This window comes from Marmota flaviventris, chromosome 8, assembly GCF_047511675.1.
Source record: "Marmota flaviventris isolate mMarFla1 chromosome 8, mMarFla1.hap1, whole genome shotgun sequence".
Lineage (NCBI taxonomy): Eukaryota > Metazoa > Chordata > Mammalia > Rodentia > Sciuridae > Marmota > Marmota flaviventris.
The window spans coordinates 105,755,360-105,769,826 of record NC_092505.1 but is presented as its reverse complement, the minus strand read 5'-3'; the positions used below and the strand labels follow the sequence as shown (position 1 = coordinate 105,769,826).

General features: G+C 34.5%; 1 protein-coding gene across 2 annotated transcripts in view; it reads right to left on the bottom strand.

Moving 5' to 3' along the window:
• Ift80 (intraflagellar transport 80) overlaps positions 1-14,467 on the bottom strand; it is a 142,164-nt gene that overhangs the window by 97,263 nt on the left and 30,434 nt on the right. For both annotated transcript variants that reach the window (XM_071615516.1, XM_027934018.2), the window contains one exon: positions 13,415-13,483. In XM_071615516.1, the coding sequence (XP_071471617.1) occupies positions 13,415-13,483 (69 nt within the window). The remainder of the gene's footprint in view (positions 1-13,414; positions 13,484-14,467) is intronic.

Here is a 14,467-nt window from a genome sequence, read left to right as displayed (position 1 = left end):
AAAAGAGGGAGAACTTCCAAATTCATTCTACGAGGCCAACATCACCCTGATACCTAAACCAGACAAAGACACTTCAAAGAAAGAAAACTACAGACCAATATCTCTAATGAACCTAGATGCAAAAATCCTCAATAAAATTCTGGCGAATCAGATACAAAAACATCTCAAAAAAATTGTGCACCATGATCAAGTAGGATTCATCCCTGGGATGCAAGGCTGGTTCAATATACGGAAATCAATAAATGTTATTCACCACATCAATAGACTTAAAAATAAGAACCACATGATCATCTCGATAGATGCGGAAAAAGCATTCGACAAAGTACAGCATCCCTTTATGTTCAAAACTCTAGAAAAACTAGGGATAACAGGAACATACCTCAATATTGTAAAAGCAATCTATGCTAAGCCTCAGGCTAGCATCATTCTGAATGGAGAAAAATTGAAGGCATTCCCTCTAAAATCTGGAACAAGACAGGAATGCCCTCTCTCACCACTTCTGTTCAACATAGTTCTCGAAACACTGGCCAGAGCAATTAGACAGACGAAAGAAATTAAAGGCATCAAAATAGGAAAAGAAGAACTTAAATTATCACTATTTGCAGATGACATGATTCTATACCTAGCAGACCCAAAAGGCTCTACAAAGAAACTATTAGAGCTAATAAATGAATTCAGCAAAGTGGCAGGATATAAAATCAACACGCATAAATCAAAGGCATTCCTGTATATCAGCAACAAATCCTCTGAAATGGAAATGAGGACAACCACTCCATTCACAATATCTTCAAAAAAAATAAAATACTTGGGAATCAACCTAACAAAAGAGGTGAAAGACTTATACAATGAAAACTACAGAACCCTAAAGAGAGAAATAGAAGAAGATCTTAGAAGATGGAAAAATATACCCTGTTCATGGATAGGCAGAACTAACATCATCAAAATGGCGATATTACCAAAAGTTCTCTATAGGTTTAATGCAATGCCAATCAAAATCCCAACGGCATTTCTTGTAGAAATAGAGAAAGCAATCATGAAATTCATATGGAAAAATAAAAGACCCAGAATAGCAAAAACAACTCTAAGCAGGAAGTGTGAATCAGGCGGTATAGCGATACCAGACTTCAAACTATACTACAGAGCAATAGTAACAAAAACAGCATGGTACTGGTACCAAAACAGGCGGGTGGACCAATGGTACAGAATAGAGGACACAGAAACCAATCCACAAAACTACAACTACCTTATATTTGATAAAGGGGCTAAAAGCATGCAATGGAGGAAGGATAGCATCTTCAACAAATGGTGCTGGGAAAACTGGAAATCCATATGCAACAAAATGAAACTGAATCCCTTTCTCTCGCCATGCACAAAAGTGAATTCAAAATGGATCAAGGAGCTTGATATCAAATCAGAGACACGCCGTCTGATAGAAGAAAAAGTTGGCTACGATCTACATACTGTGGGGTCGGGCTCCAAATTCGTCAATAGGACACCCATAGCACAAAAGTTAATAACTAGAATCAACAAATGGGACTTACTCAAACTAAAAAGTTTTTTCTCAGCAAAAGAAACAATAAGAGAGGTAAATAGAGAGCCTACATCCTGGGAACAAATCTTTACTCCTCACACTTCAGATAGAGCCCTAATATCCAGAGTATACAAAGAACTCAAAAAATTAGACAATAAGAGAACAAACAACCCAATCAACAAATGGGCCAAGGACCTGAACAGACACTTCTCAGAGGAGGACATACAATCAATCAACAAGTACATGAAAAAATGCTCACCATCTCTAGCAGTCAGAGAAATACAAATCAAAACCACCCTAAGATACCATCTCACTCCAGTTAGATTGGCAGCCATTATGAAGTCAAACAACAACAAGTGCTGGCGAGGATGTGGGGAAAAGGGTACACTTGTACATTGCTGGTGGGACTGCAAATTGGTGCAGCCAATTTGGAAAGCAGTATGGAGATTTCTTGGAAACCTGGGAATGGAGCCACCATTTGACCCAGCTATTCCCTTTCTCGGTCTATTCCCTAAAGACCTAAAAAGAGCATGCTACAGGGACACTGCTACATCGATGTTCATAGCAGCACAATTCACAATAGCAAGACTGTGGAACCAACCTAGATGCCCTTCAATAGATGAATGGATAAAAAAAATGTGGCATTTATACACAATGGAGTATTACTCTGCATTAAAAAATGACAAAATCATAGAATTTACAGGGAAATGGATGGCATTAGAGCAGATTATGCTAAGTGAAGCCAGCCAATCCCTAAAAAACAAATGCCAAATGTCTTCTTTGATATAAGGAGAGTAACTAAGAACAGAGTAGGGTCGAAGAGCATGAGAAGAAGATTAACATTAAACAGCGATGAGAGGTGGGAGGGAAAGAGAGAGAGAAGGGAAATTGCATGGAAATGGAAGGAGACCCTCAGGGTTATACAAAAGTACATACAAGAGGAAGTGAGGGGAAAGGGAAAAATAATACAAGGGGGACAAATGAATGACAGTAGAGGGGGCAGAGAGAGAAGAGGGGAGGGGAGGGGGGATAGTAGAGGATAGGAAAGGCAGCAGAACACAACAGACACTAGTATGGCAATATGTAAATCAATGGATGTGTAACTGATGTGATTCTGCAATCTGTATATGGGGTAAAAATGGGAGCTCATAACCCACTTGAATCAAAGTGTGAAATATGATATATCAAGAACTATGTAATGTTTTGAACAGCCAACAATAAAAAATTTTTTAAAAAAAAAAGAATTCTCTAGACTACTGATTCAGCAGTAGTCTAATGAATAGAAATTGTCCCCCCCTGATGCAACCTACCCTTCCTACCTATAAGATCTTAAATGGCAAATTAAATATCAGACTAGAAAAAGTTTTGTTATCTCTCATGTATGGCTTTAGTCTGAAAGCGAGGCTAAGAAAGGGTCATATATGCTATAATCAAGATAAAGTTGACTCATTTCCAGGGGAAAAGCGTAAGTTTGATTTACCTACCATATATTAAATTTGATATTGTTTTAATTTTTGGTAGTAATTTAAAGATTATATTTTTTAACTCAATTACATTTAAGAATAGTATTTCTTAACTTGATTACATTCTTAATTACCTTCCAAAAGATTATGCTTCATGTGAGTCTAGTTTTTCTTTAAACAGATATGAATACATACCTGTACACATATCTATATAACAGATATGAATACATACCTATTGAAAGCATTTGTTATATGATAATAAATATTCTGTATTTCACTTGCCTCACCCAGCTATAATCAACGTGGAATAAATTTCAATAAGACACATATTCTTCTTTTGTCAAAGTGTTATCTTATTTCTTTTGTGCCATTTTCTTTTTGATCAGGATATAATTCATTTGTGAGCAAGTACCAGCGGTCAAGTTTAGACCCACTATAAAACAAAACAAAACAAACCCTGAAGCATGGCTTCCACAATTTGAACTTAAAGTTACAAAGGGTTTATGTTAGTCAATGATATATATTGCCTTATAGTATAATAGGCAATAGAATTCTCTAGACTACATTCAGCAGTAGTCTAATGAATAGAAATTGTGCCCCCCTGATGCAACCTACCCTTCCTACCTATAAGATTGTTGTATTTCAAAGGAACCCATAGAAACTCTTCCCAGCCTCAGAAGGTACTCCTCCAACTTCCATACTCTGGCTGAGGCTAAGACCCTGGGAAACAAATTCAGGACCCCAACAGATAAAAGAAGATGTGAGGCAAGGTTGGGATAGTAGAAAAGGCTTTATTCAGAAGTAGCAGCAGCTCTCAACTTCTAGCCCCACCCCCTAATCCTTCCATAGGCCTTTTTTATATGCAGGCCAAACAAAGAAAGCACACTGCCAACATGTTACATAAGTGAGCTCATGCTCACTAGCAAATGTTTATGACCTTGGGAATATATCCTGAATCAGGGTGTTTATGACCTTGGCTATGTACTAAAAACATAGTCTGCTGGAATTCTTGGTAAGAAAGCCTAACTATAGCTATTTGAGGCCTGACCTATACTTGGTAAGTACATTCTCTGCGAATATTCTTCAGGAGTAGCCAGGAGCTGACCTGAGCTTCAAAGTAAATCTCCAAATAAGGAATTCAACTTATTTTAAAAAAAAAAAAAAATCCAGAAAATGTAAGGCAAAATTTCAGATGTTTCAAATGTGATTCTTGGTAAAGACTAGAAGGGATTAGGATGGGAAGATACTTATCAAGATGGTAGAATTCTAGGTTCCTTCTTTACTTCCATTATTATAGATATAGCTTTTGTGCAAAACAATAAATTAATATATTTTAGTTTACAGGCTATCAAATCTTCATTGAATTCATTAAGTAAAATTATACTTTCCTGAGGGTGTATACTAAACTATGACAAACATCTACCCTCAAGGAAATAATTCAGTAAATACAACTCCCATTAAGTTATACAGGATGTAACTTTAGGCCCACAGTTATGGTAAAAGGCACAGCTGGGGTACAGGATGAGGAGCTAGGGATGCTTTCATCCTCCCAACCTTAACATTTATTTGTAGCCCCATTAAATCAGCTGGGTCACCATTTCCTTGTTTATAAACCTTTCTTCAGAATACTTATCTGCCCTGTTGGAACAAGGAGAAAATTTATTTCCTGCTTAAATAATAATTGTTAAACAATAATTTTAAAGTAACAAGTATAATTTATGATATAAAACCAAAATAGCTTATAGAGGAAAAGTAAAATAATTCCTATGTTATAACACATTCATTTGTTATAACCACATTCCTTCCATCAAAATAAAAGCAATAGAAACAAATATGAAGTTCTGTATAAGCAGCAGTAAATTAATTCAACTCTAACCACTAAAACTTCAAAAAGCATACAATATCAAGAACTAAGAGATGTCTTCATTATATTCATTTCTTACATTTAAATAAAATATTAAGTGTGAAATTAAGTATATTACTATATATGTAAATTACTATATCTACTACTATATATGTAAAAAGGAGATGAACATAGTTATATAAATTTCAATTTGGTTAGTTCTAATGAAGATCAGTATTCAAAGTGATTAATTAGCTTCACAAAGAAAAGAACAATTTCTATTATGAAATTCCATTAGAAGTTGGAACAAATCCATAACATTTTAAATACTGGTACAACCATACCTATTAAAGCATGAATTATTCCTAGTGCTATATTTCACAATGCAAAATCAGTATGGAAATAATAAATTAAGGCTCCAGATTGAATTACTTTAAAACAAAGAGTTTAGCAAATTATTTAACAAGATGTTATTGCCTTCATTATTAACAAAAATGGGCAAAAATCAAGAAAATAATTTTATAATAGTTAAATAATTTCTTACTTTTTATAATGGGAATTTTTATTTATGCTTCATTTCAGTTGAGACACTCAAAAATATCTTGTTTTTCTGACTTTGTACACTAAAACCATGTGACCTTTTTGACATTTTTTAAGAAACCACATGCACCTGGGGTTGTGTTAAATGTCAGGCCCTTATCTCTCTGTAAAACAAATTATCTAAATTCTTTCAACCTGTTGAAGGCATTTTAAACCACAGAAGAGGAGACAAAAATGTATTTCAGTTGTTTTAAGGAAGTACCTGGTCAAACATGTTTTTCACATTCACACTATAAAAGTATCCCCTAACAGTTGTTTTTGTATGTTTTTAAGAAAGTATTTGAAACAAACTGTTCATTATTATAATGAAGCATTAGCTATCTTTGCCTTGAATGTAATGTAGGTCTAGAATGAGTGAATTTGAGTATAGTACTTAGAATAAAGTCTAGCACTAAATATGTACTGTTTACTGCTACTACTAGAAATGACTTCAAAATGCAATAAGCAACCATTAGAGTTTATTGTGCTCTTCTTCATGTTAGCAGGTACTCAGTTTTTTTTGCAAACTCATTAAGAATTTAAAAGCCAAGAATTATTTTGCTTTCCTTCTATATCACGGAACACATACTAACCATATCAAATGGGAGTTATTTCAAAAACAGCAACTTTTTGGTTATGTATGTCACTGGGTCAGTATAAGAAAAAGCTTAAATAAAAGCATTTATTTATTTAGTTTCTATCCTCAGTCATCTCTCCCTTAGGAGTCTCAATTTCCTCTATAGCATCATTTTTCTTCCTTCACCTTTGCATAACTGACTTCCAAGTTAATATTTTAGCCTTCACTTTTGAGCTAATAACACATTTCCACTTGTCCAAAGGCATCTCCATACTAGAATTTCAAATCCTACAATATTCAAAAACTATTATCCCTTGGCCAGGCACAGCAGCGCAAGCCTGTAGTCCCATTGGCTCAGGAGGCTGAGACAGGAGGATCGCAAGTTTAAAGCCAGCCTCAGCAAAAGTGAGGCGCGAAGCAACTCAGTGAGACCCTATCTCTAAATGAAATACAAAATAGGGCTAGGAATGTGGCTCAGTGATCAAGTGTCCCTGAGTTCAATACCCAGTACCAAAAAAAAAACTTACATCCCTCCACACATATTCCCTAATTTTTTCCCTCTTTCTTAACTCTTTACTGCTTACAAGATATTAATCCCTTTCAGCCCCTCAGAACTGTTCATTTTTTCAATTATTATTGCCATTACCTTCAAACTTTAAATAGCACTAGCACAGGACCTTTCAGAAACATCCTTACTAGCCACCTCCATTTAATATTCCACGTCCTCTTATTTACCCTACACATAACTGCTGAGGTAATATTCCTAAGTCACTGTCTCCTACTTACTTTTTTTTAAGGTTTTGTATACTTACAGAATAAACTCCAAAACCCTACGGCTGTTGGAATCCTGGCCCCTCTGACAGTACTACACTCTAGTATTATCCTCAGATAGCCTACACCCTAGCCCTAAAGATCTACTCCCATTTACCTAACTTCTGTGCCTCTTGCTCTTCTGTCTCTATGCTTCTAGTCACTCTACCTTCCTTCATAATTCTATTCCAATACCAACAAACCCATTTCTTCATCCTTCAGAGTCCAGTAGAAAAAGATGCTGCAATATTTGCTAGAAAACCTTTCAAGGACCTTCTCTCCATACAAAGCATTATATCTGCCTCCCTGTTCTCCAATGGCAATACATAGCAATGAGCATGCTCTACCTTATGTTATAGTTATTTATATTTCATCGCTTTATTAGATTTATTATTCATAGGTTCCTTGTTTCATTATCCCATTCCTTCATTTGAAAATAGGAGGAAATGTCTTATTGGTTTATAGTACTGCTTTATCCCAATTTTAATTCATAATTAAAATATAGAGTGTAACACACTGGTCTAATTGCAATTATTCTTAACCTATGTATTTATTTTTTCTCTAATAAAAAGCAATAACGTTTCATACATACCAGTAATAATATTTTTATAAGTCAAATTTTCCCCCAAAAAATGGGATTAATAAGCTTTCTGTATTAAAGAACAAGGTTATTACTATGACTGTTTTCTAGGTGAACGTCCAGCCCCAATAATCAAAAAATGAAGGCAGGAATTAATTTCTATTCATCAAGAAAGAAGCATAATTAACATAGACATGAAGACAAAAATCATTAGTATCTTTCAACAATGTTTATGGAATTCCAAGTTTCACAATAATTTGTTATTTTGTATTTCTGTATCAAAAGTTTTTTCTCATATGTGGAAGACAGCAGGAAAGAAAGAAAAAAAGGGATATAATGAAAGTAGGAGAAACAATAGGGCAGAAGAAGAGGAAGAAGAAAAGGGAGGAGGGGAGAGTAAAAGGTGAAAATAGGGATTAATTTTGACCAAATTATGTTGTATGCATGTACAAATATATCCCAATGAAACCCACTATTCTGAATATTAAATGCACCAATAAATCAACTTTTTAAAAAACAACACAAAGACTATAATGGCGCACACACACACACACACACACACACACACACACAAAATGCCGTGCAAAATGTTAAAAACAACAACCAAAAAAATGCAGCTTCTCTATTCACTAGAAAAGAGTCCCTTACTTCACCCGCCTTACCTTCCTACTTGAGCCTTTAACATCTACCTGTAACTCTCGGTAGCTCAGATTCACAATCACTCCAAATCTGCAGTTTCTATGGAAGACTTTATAAATAATCAGGGAACTGGGGATATAGCTCAGTGATAGAGAGCCAAGGTAGGCCCTGGGTTTGATCCCAGCAATGCAAATAAGTAAATAAATAATCAATTAGGGATTTTTCCTTCTGGATTAGTGATGTTACAACTACTTCTCTAATGATTTTTCCAGAGTTGAAATGAAAAAAGCCTACCTTATTAAGAAAAGTACAGGTGGCAAGCAATGATTAAAAACTCAAAAATTAAATGCACAGCTCTATAATATTAATGCAAAAAAAGACATCAGATTACTAGAGAAATACCAACAGGTTAACTAAAATAGGAAAATAATCTAATTCAATTTTTCTTACTAATATCATAATTAATATAAATCAAATTACTGTTGAAATACCATGTTAACTAAAATAGGAAAGTCAATCTAATTTTATTTTATTTAAATCATAACTAATATAAACCTTAAGTGAGAACAGTAAGATTAAAAATAGGACAAAAAAGATGAACTCTTTCAAAGTCATTTAATGCTAAAAAAATTATAGCTCTTTGGAATTTGAGGGAAAATACTATTTATTACATGATACAATAATAATGATTTTTTTAAGACATAGTGTTTTAGTATATTGTCCAAACTGTTCATGAACTCCTGGATTCAAGTGATTCACTCATCTCCATCTTTCTAGCAGCAAGGATTACAGGTATGCAACACTGTGCTTGGCTAAGAAACCCAATTTTTCAAATGGGAAAGGGTTTGACTGGGTATTCCCCCCCCCCCCAAAAAAAATATACAAAAAGGCTAATAAGCAAATGAAAAGATGCTCAATCTCACTAGTCATCAGGGAAATGCAAATCAAAACTACATTGATTTTCATAAATCCACACCCACTAGATTATAATTGAAAAGATAAATTGGTAGAGTACATGCTTAGCATACATGAGGCCCTTTTATCAATCATACATACACACACACACAAAAAAAAACAGAGGCCCAGCACCACGCCTATAATCCCAGAAGCTTGGGAGGCTGAGACAAGAGGATCATGAGTTCAAAGCCAGCCTCAGCAAAAACAAGGTGCTAAGCAACTCAGTGAGACCCTGTCTCTAAATAAAAATACAAAATAGGGCTGGGGATGTGGCTCAATGGTCAAGTGCCCCTGAGTTCCATCCCTGGTACTCCCCCCTCAAAAAAAAAAAAGAGAAAAGAAAGAAGAAACATGATAGCAGGCGTTGACAAGGATATGGAGAAACTGGAACCTTCAATTATTGTGGTTGGATATGTAAAATGGTACATCTGCTTTAGAAAATAATTTGAGAGAGATTTTTATGTATGATGAAATGAAACTATCTCCAAGATAGGTCATGATTCCGGCAAAAAAAAAAAAAAAAGACAAAAAACAAGTATACCATAATAGTATGCAACCAGTTGTTTATAAAAGAAAAATATATAAATGCATATTTGCTACACAAAAAACTGGTGGGCAAGGAAAAGCTCAGTGGTAGAGTGTTTGCCTAGCATGTATGAGGCATTGGGTTCAATTCTAAATAGTACCTAAAACAAACAAACCAACTGGTAACACTAGTTGCCTATAGAAATATGATCTGGATATCTAGAAGACAGGGGCAATATGAGAGACATGGGTAATATTTAAAAGGACAAAAAGGATATAAAATAACACTACAAGAACTAAGCACATAATCCCAGCTACTCAGAAGACTGAAGTGAGAGGATGGGAAACTTCAGCCCAGCCTAGCCAACACAGCAAGACCCTGACACACACACAAAAAAAAAACCAAAACAATGTTTATGTGTTATCTATTAAACAAATTAAGACAAAAATACAATGCTATACACTAAAAATAAAATTTTAAATCAATGTTATTGAAAATCGGAGTTGCAAATTCAAAGCATTCAGATATTTATGTTGTGTTCTATCATGTAATGCAAATGAATGAAGTAGGTAGGAGTATAGAAAAATAAGTAGAAAACCTTAAAAATATAAAACTGAAGCAACTGCTACTAAACTCTGACTGTACTTATGTCAGATAGCAAGCCCAATATTACTGCCCATTTTTCAAAAGAAACAGGAAATCTAGCCAGGTGCAGCAGTGCACACCTATAATCCCAGCCGCTTAGGAAGCTGAAGCAGGAAGATCACAAATTCAAAGTCAGCCTCAGCAATTTAGCAAGGCCCTAAGCAACTTAGTGAGATCCTGTCTTAAAATAAAAAATAAAAAGGACTAAGACTGTGGCTCAATTGATTGAGTGCTCCTGAATTCAATCCTGGTACCAAAACAAAAAACAAAAAAACAGGAAATTTAAATATGTATGTAAAATGTCCTCTCTTTAATATTGGGTCTCCACCATGCCCAGTAAAATAGATTCATCCCACAGGTCCCTGTTTGTAACCTCCAATATTATAGAAAGTCCCTAATTTATGAACATGTGTCTCCGACTAAGTTTGAAAACTCTGAACACATTTTCCCCTAAGAGTAAAATAAGTAGTTTTTAGTAAATAAGTAAAATAAGTAGCTGGTTTCCAGATCCATTACGTGTCCAGGTAAACTATAGTACTGAACAAATAGTACTATTATCCTGACTTCTATGACTAACAATTTTTACATTAAAGAAATTATTCTATTTTGGACTTTGGAAAGTCTAAAGTGGTAGATCCAAAGGTATCAAATGAGGAAGAGGCAAAAACAAAAGGAAAGAAAAGGAGCATTAGGGGGGGCTCCTTTTTATTCATCAGAAAAAAAGCATAATTACCATAAACATGGAAACAAAACCACAAGGATGCTTTCAGCACTATTTATAGATTTCAATATATACAATAATTTTAGTTTCTATTATTTCATTTTTATATCAAAATTTACAGTTTCTCTCCTCAATAGAGGCAGGAGTTCCTCATACCCACCTGCTTTGCCTTTTGACTTAAGCTTTTAGCATCTTGCTCTCAGTAGTTCAGATTTATAATCATCCTCAAAACTTACCGAGGAAGTTTATTAAAAAAAAATTTTTTTTTAAAGACTGTGGCTGGGAATGAGCTCATGATCAAAGTGCCTGCCTACCATGCATATAAGGCCCTGAGTTCAATCCCAAGCACCACAAAAAGAGTAATAATAATAAAAATAATCAGAGACTTTTTCTGATTATGAAGGGAAAGAATCTTGGGAAAGAATTCAAATCTTTGATGGTGGAAACTGGGATAATCTTTCAAAATTTCTCCAGAGATCATTTGTAGGCAACAAAAGTGATGAGACGAAAGAAAGGAAGGAAGGAAACTGGATACATGCCCATAATCCCAGCAACTAAAGAGGCTGAGGCAGGAGAACAAGGTCAAGGCCAGACCATGTCTCCAAATAAAAAGTAAAATGAGCTGGGGGTATAACTCAGCGCTAAAGCACCCTGGCTTCAATCACCACTGTGGGAGAGAAGAAAGTGGAGCACCGGTGGGAAGGAAAAAAGGATGTCTCAGTGACAGCAACAGCTGACACTACTGAAATTTCCTGCAGTCCTTGTAAGGGGGCTGATTTCTAGAAGAATTCTGTCCATTGCTCATAAATCACTCATCACAAAGTAAGAATGCCACATAATTTATATAATTAGCTTTAGCAGAAAAATCTATAGTGGCTGAGGCTGCAGCTCAGGGGTAGAGCATGTACCTAGCAATGGACAAAGTCCTGAATCCAATCCCCAGCACTGAAAAAAAAATTCAGTAAAGAAGAAATCAAATTGTCATGCCCACTAGAAGATTAAAGAAAGATTAATTTCCTAAAGGTAGATTTTTTAAATTTTTTTTTAGTTGTTGATGATCCTTTATTTATTTATTCATTCATTTGTGGTGCTGAGAATCGAACCCAGTGACTCACACATGCTAGGCAAGTGCTCTACCACTGAGCTACAACCCTAGCCCTCTAAAGGTACATTTTATCACTTCATTACTAAAGTAATAATAAACTGATTTTTTAAAACTGAAATTCACTCATGACTACTTCTAAGAACTCTACATTTTTTACCCATGGATAATATTCTACCTGGAGATTATTTGTAGCAAAGATGCAATCTCAGAAGAGAAATACTATTTAGTACTTCTAGTTACTTTGTTATTAACATTTAGTTAATGGATACCTAAAGAAATCTCATTTTAACATTATCCTAAGAGTAAACATGATTTTTAAGATGAAATCTGGAAATTTTTGGAAGTAATTTATTGATGCTTCATACTATAACCTCATCATATAATTCTGAAGAACAAGCTACAAGTGTTTTGGCAATCTGTCTTTGAAGATCAGCTCACATCTGCTCTCAGGTTACCAATAAAACTGCTTTACCATCCTACATAAAATCTAATTAGGGGCTGGGGTTGTGACTCATGATAGAGCGCTTGCATACCACATGTGAGGCCCTGGGTTCGATTCTCAGCACCACATACAAATAAATAAAATAAAGGTCTATTGACAACTATAAAAATATTAAAAGAAAACAAAATTTTTTTAAAAAACCTAATTAGAAACATCAATTTGTTACACAGAAAGAAAGTCACATGTGCTCTAAATTCCAACAGAAATGACCACTGGATCGACTTACTGCCTCTCCTTTCCATTAATAAGAAACACGGAGATGCTCCTTTAAAAATAGTGAGGTTTACCAAGTTTCAGGTCATCAGAATGTCTGTTCCCCTCTACTAGGATAGAAATTATATGTACAACATAATTTAGAAAGGGTGCTAATAATATGAATTTATTGGGACATTTTAAGTAAGGTGATTCTTGTTTTTTGTTTTTGCTTTTTGTAGTTGTAGACAGACAGAATGCCTTTATCTTATTGGTTTATTTTTATATAGTGCTGAGGATTGAAGCCAGTGCCTCACCCATGCTAGACAAGCATTCTGCCACTGAGCTACAACCCCAATCCCAAGTGATACTTTTAATGTCTTCTATGACTGTGATTGACTCAACTAGACACCCACCCCTAATCAGTACAGAAAATGTACCAAAAGCTTCAGAATTACTTTACAAGAATATTTAGCCTATAATTGCCTTTATATAGATTCACTAACATAAGGAAAAATCCCATGAGTATTTCATGTATTTCTTGGCTTGAACAATATGGTTACCATGTCCACCAGGTATCATAGAAAATAAGGGGAAAAAGTATAAATAGAAAGAAGAGAGTCTAGGTTTTGAATTTAACCAAAGTCAGCCTCAACCACTATACTGAATTGATTCTAAAGGAAAACATTAAGGCATTTATATTTTATAACTTTCAAAAATAAAATTATTAATTATAAAACATACCTTGCTGAGCTAAAGTTGATCTAAGCATCCCAGTCTTTGACCAAATTTTAATTTGTCCATCTTCTCCAACTGAAAATAAAGTAAACTATTAAATTTGCATATAAAGTCAACAGTATTGATATAATGCATATTTAAAATTTGGATATAACTTACTCTAAATGATAGAAAGAAAGCTTTAGAAATGTAAAAATTAATGGAAAAAATACTTTAAAACAATTTTGTCAAAATATCCTAACTGCCATGACTAAAATTAAACTATTAAATTTGCATATAAAGTCAACAGTATTGATATAATGCATATTTAAAATTTGGATATAACTTACTCTAAATGTTAGAATGCTTTAGAAATGTAAAAATTAATGGAAAAGTTACTTTAAAACAATTTTGTCAAAATATCCTAACTGCCATGACTAAAATTGTATTTTTTTTCCTTCAATTTAGAAGCCTTATTGTTATTCATATACTGCTTCCATTGTCAAAGTAATCACCATTTTAGAATTCTAAGAGAAAGCCAGGTGCAGTGGTACAGGCCTATAATCCTAGCAATTTGGTTTGGCTGAAACAGGAAGATTACAAATTTAAGACTGGTTTGAGCAACCTGGTGAGAGCCTGTCACAAAATAAAATAAAAAGGGCTGGGGGTTGTAACTCAGAGCTGAAGTACCCCTGGGTTCAATCCCCAGTACCAAACACACACACACACACACACACACACACACACACCAACAAAAACAACAAGAGAAATACTGTTAGTGTAGTAAAAACTACTGCAACCAAATTCCAGTGAGTTGGAGACTGAATGAAATGAAATGATGGACTATTCTGTTGAATAGCTTAGCTAAAAAGGAAAGAAAGAAGACGTGGTAGCAAGGTATGTTAGGGATTTTTGTACTTATTTTATTTTAGGCAGTGCTAGATAAGCATTCTACAACTGAGCTATAGCCCCAGCCTGGAATTTATTGTCCTTCTTAATTTTTAAAGTAAGTGACATCTAACCACATTTATAACATGAAAAGAAGCCATTGAAAAAGTAGTTTAAGATACATGTGAGACC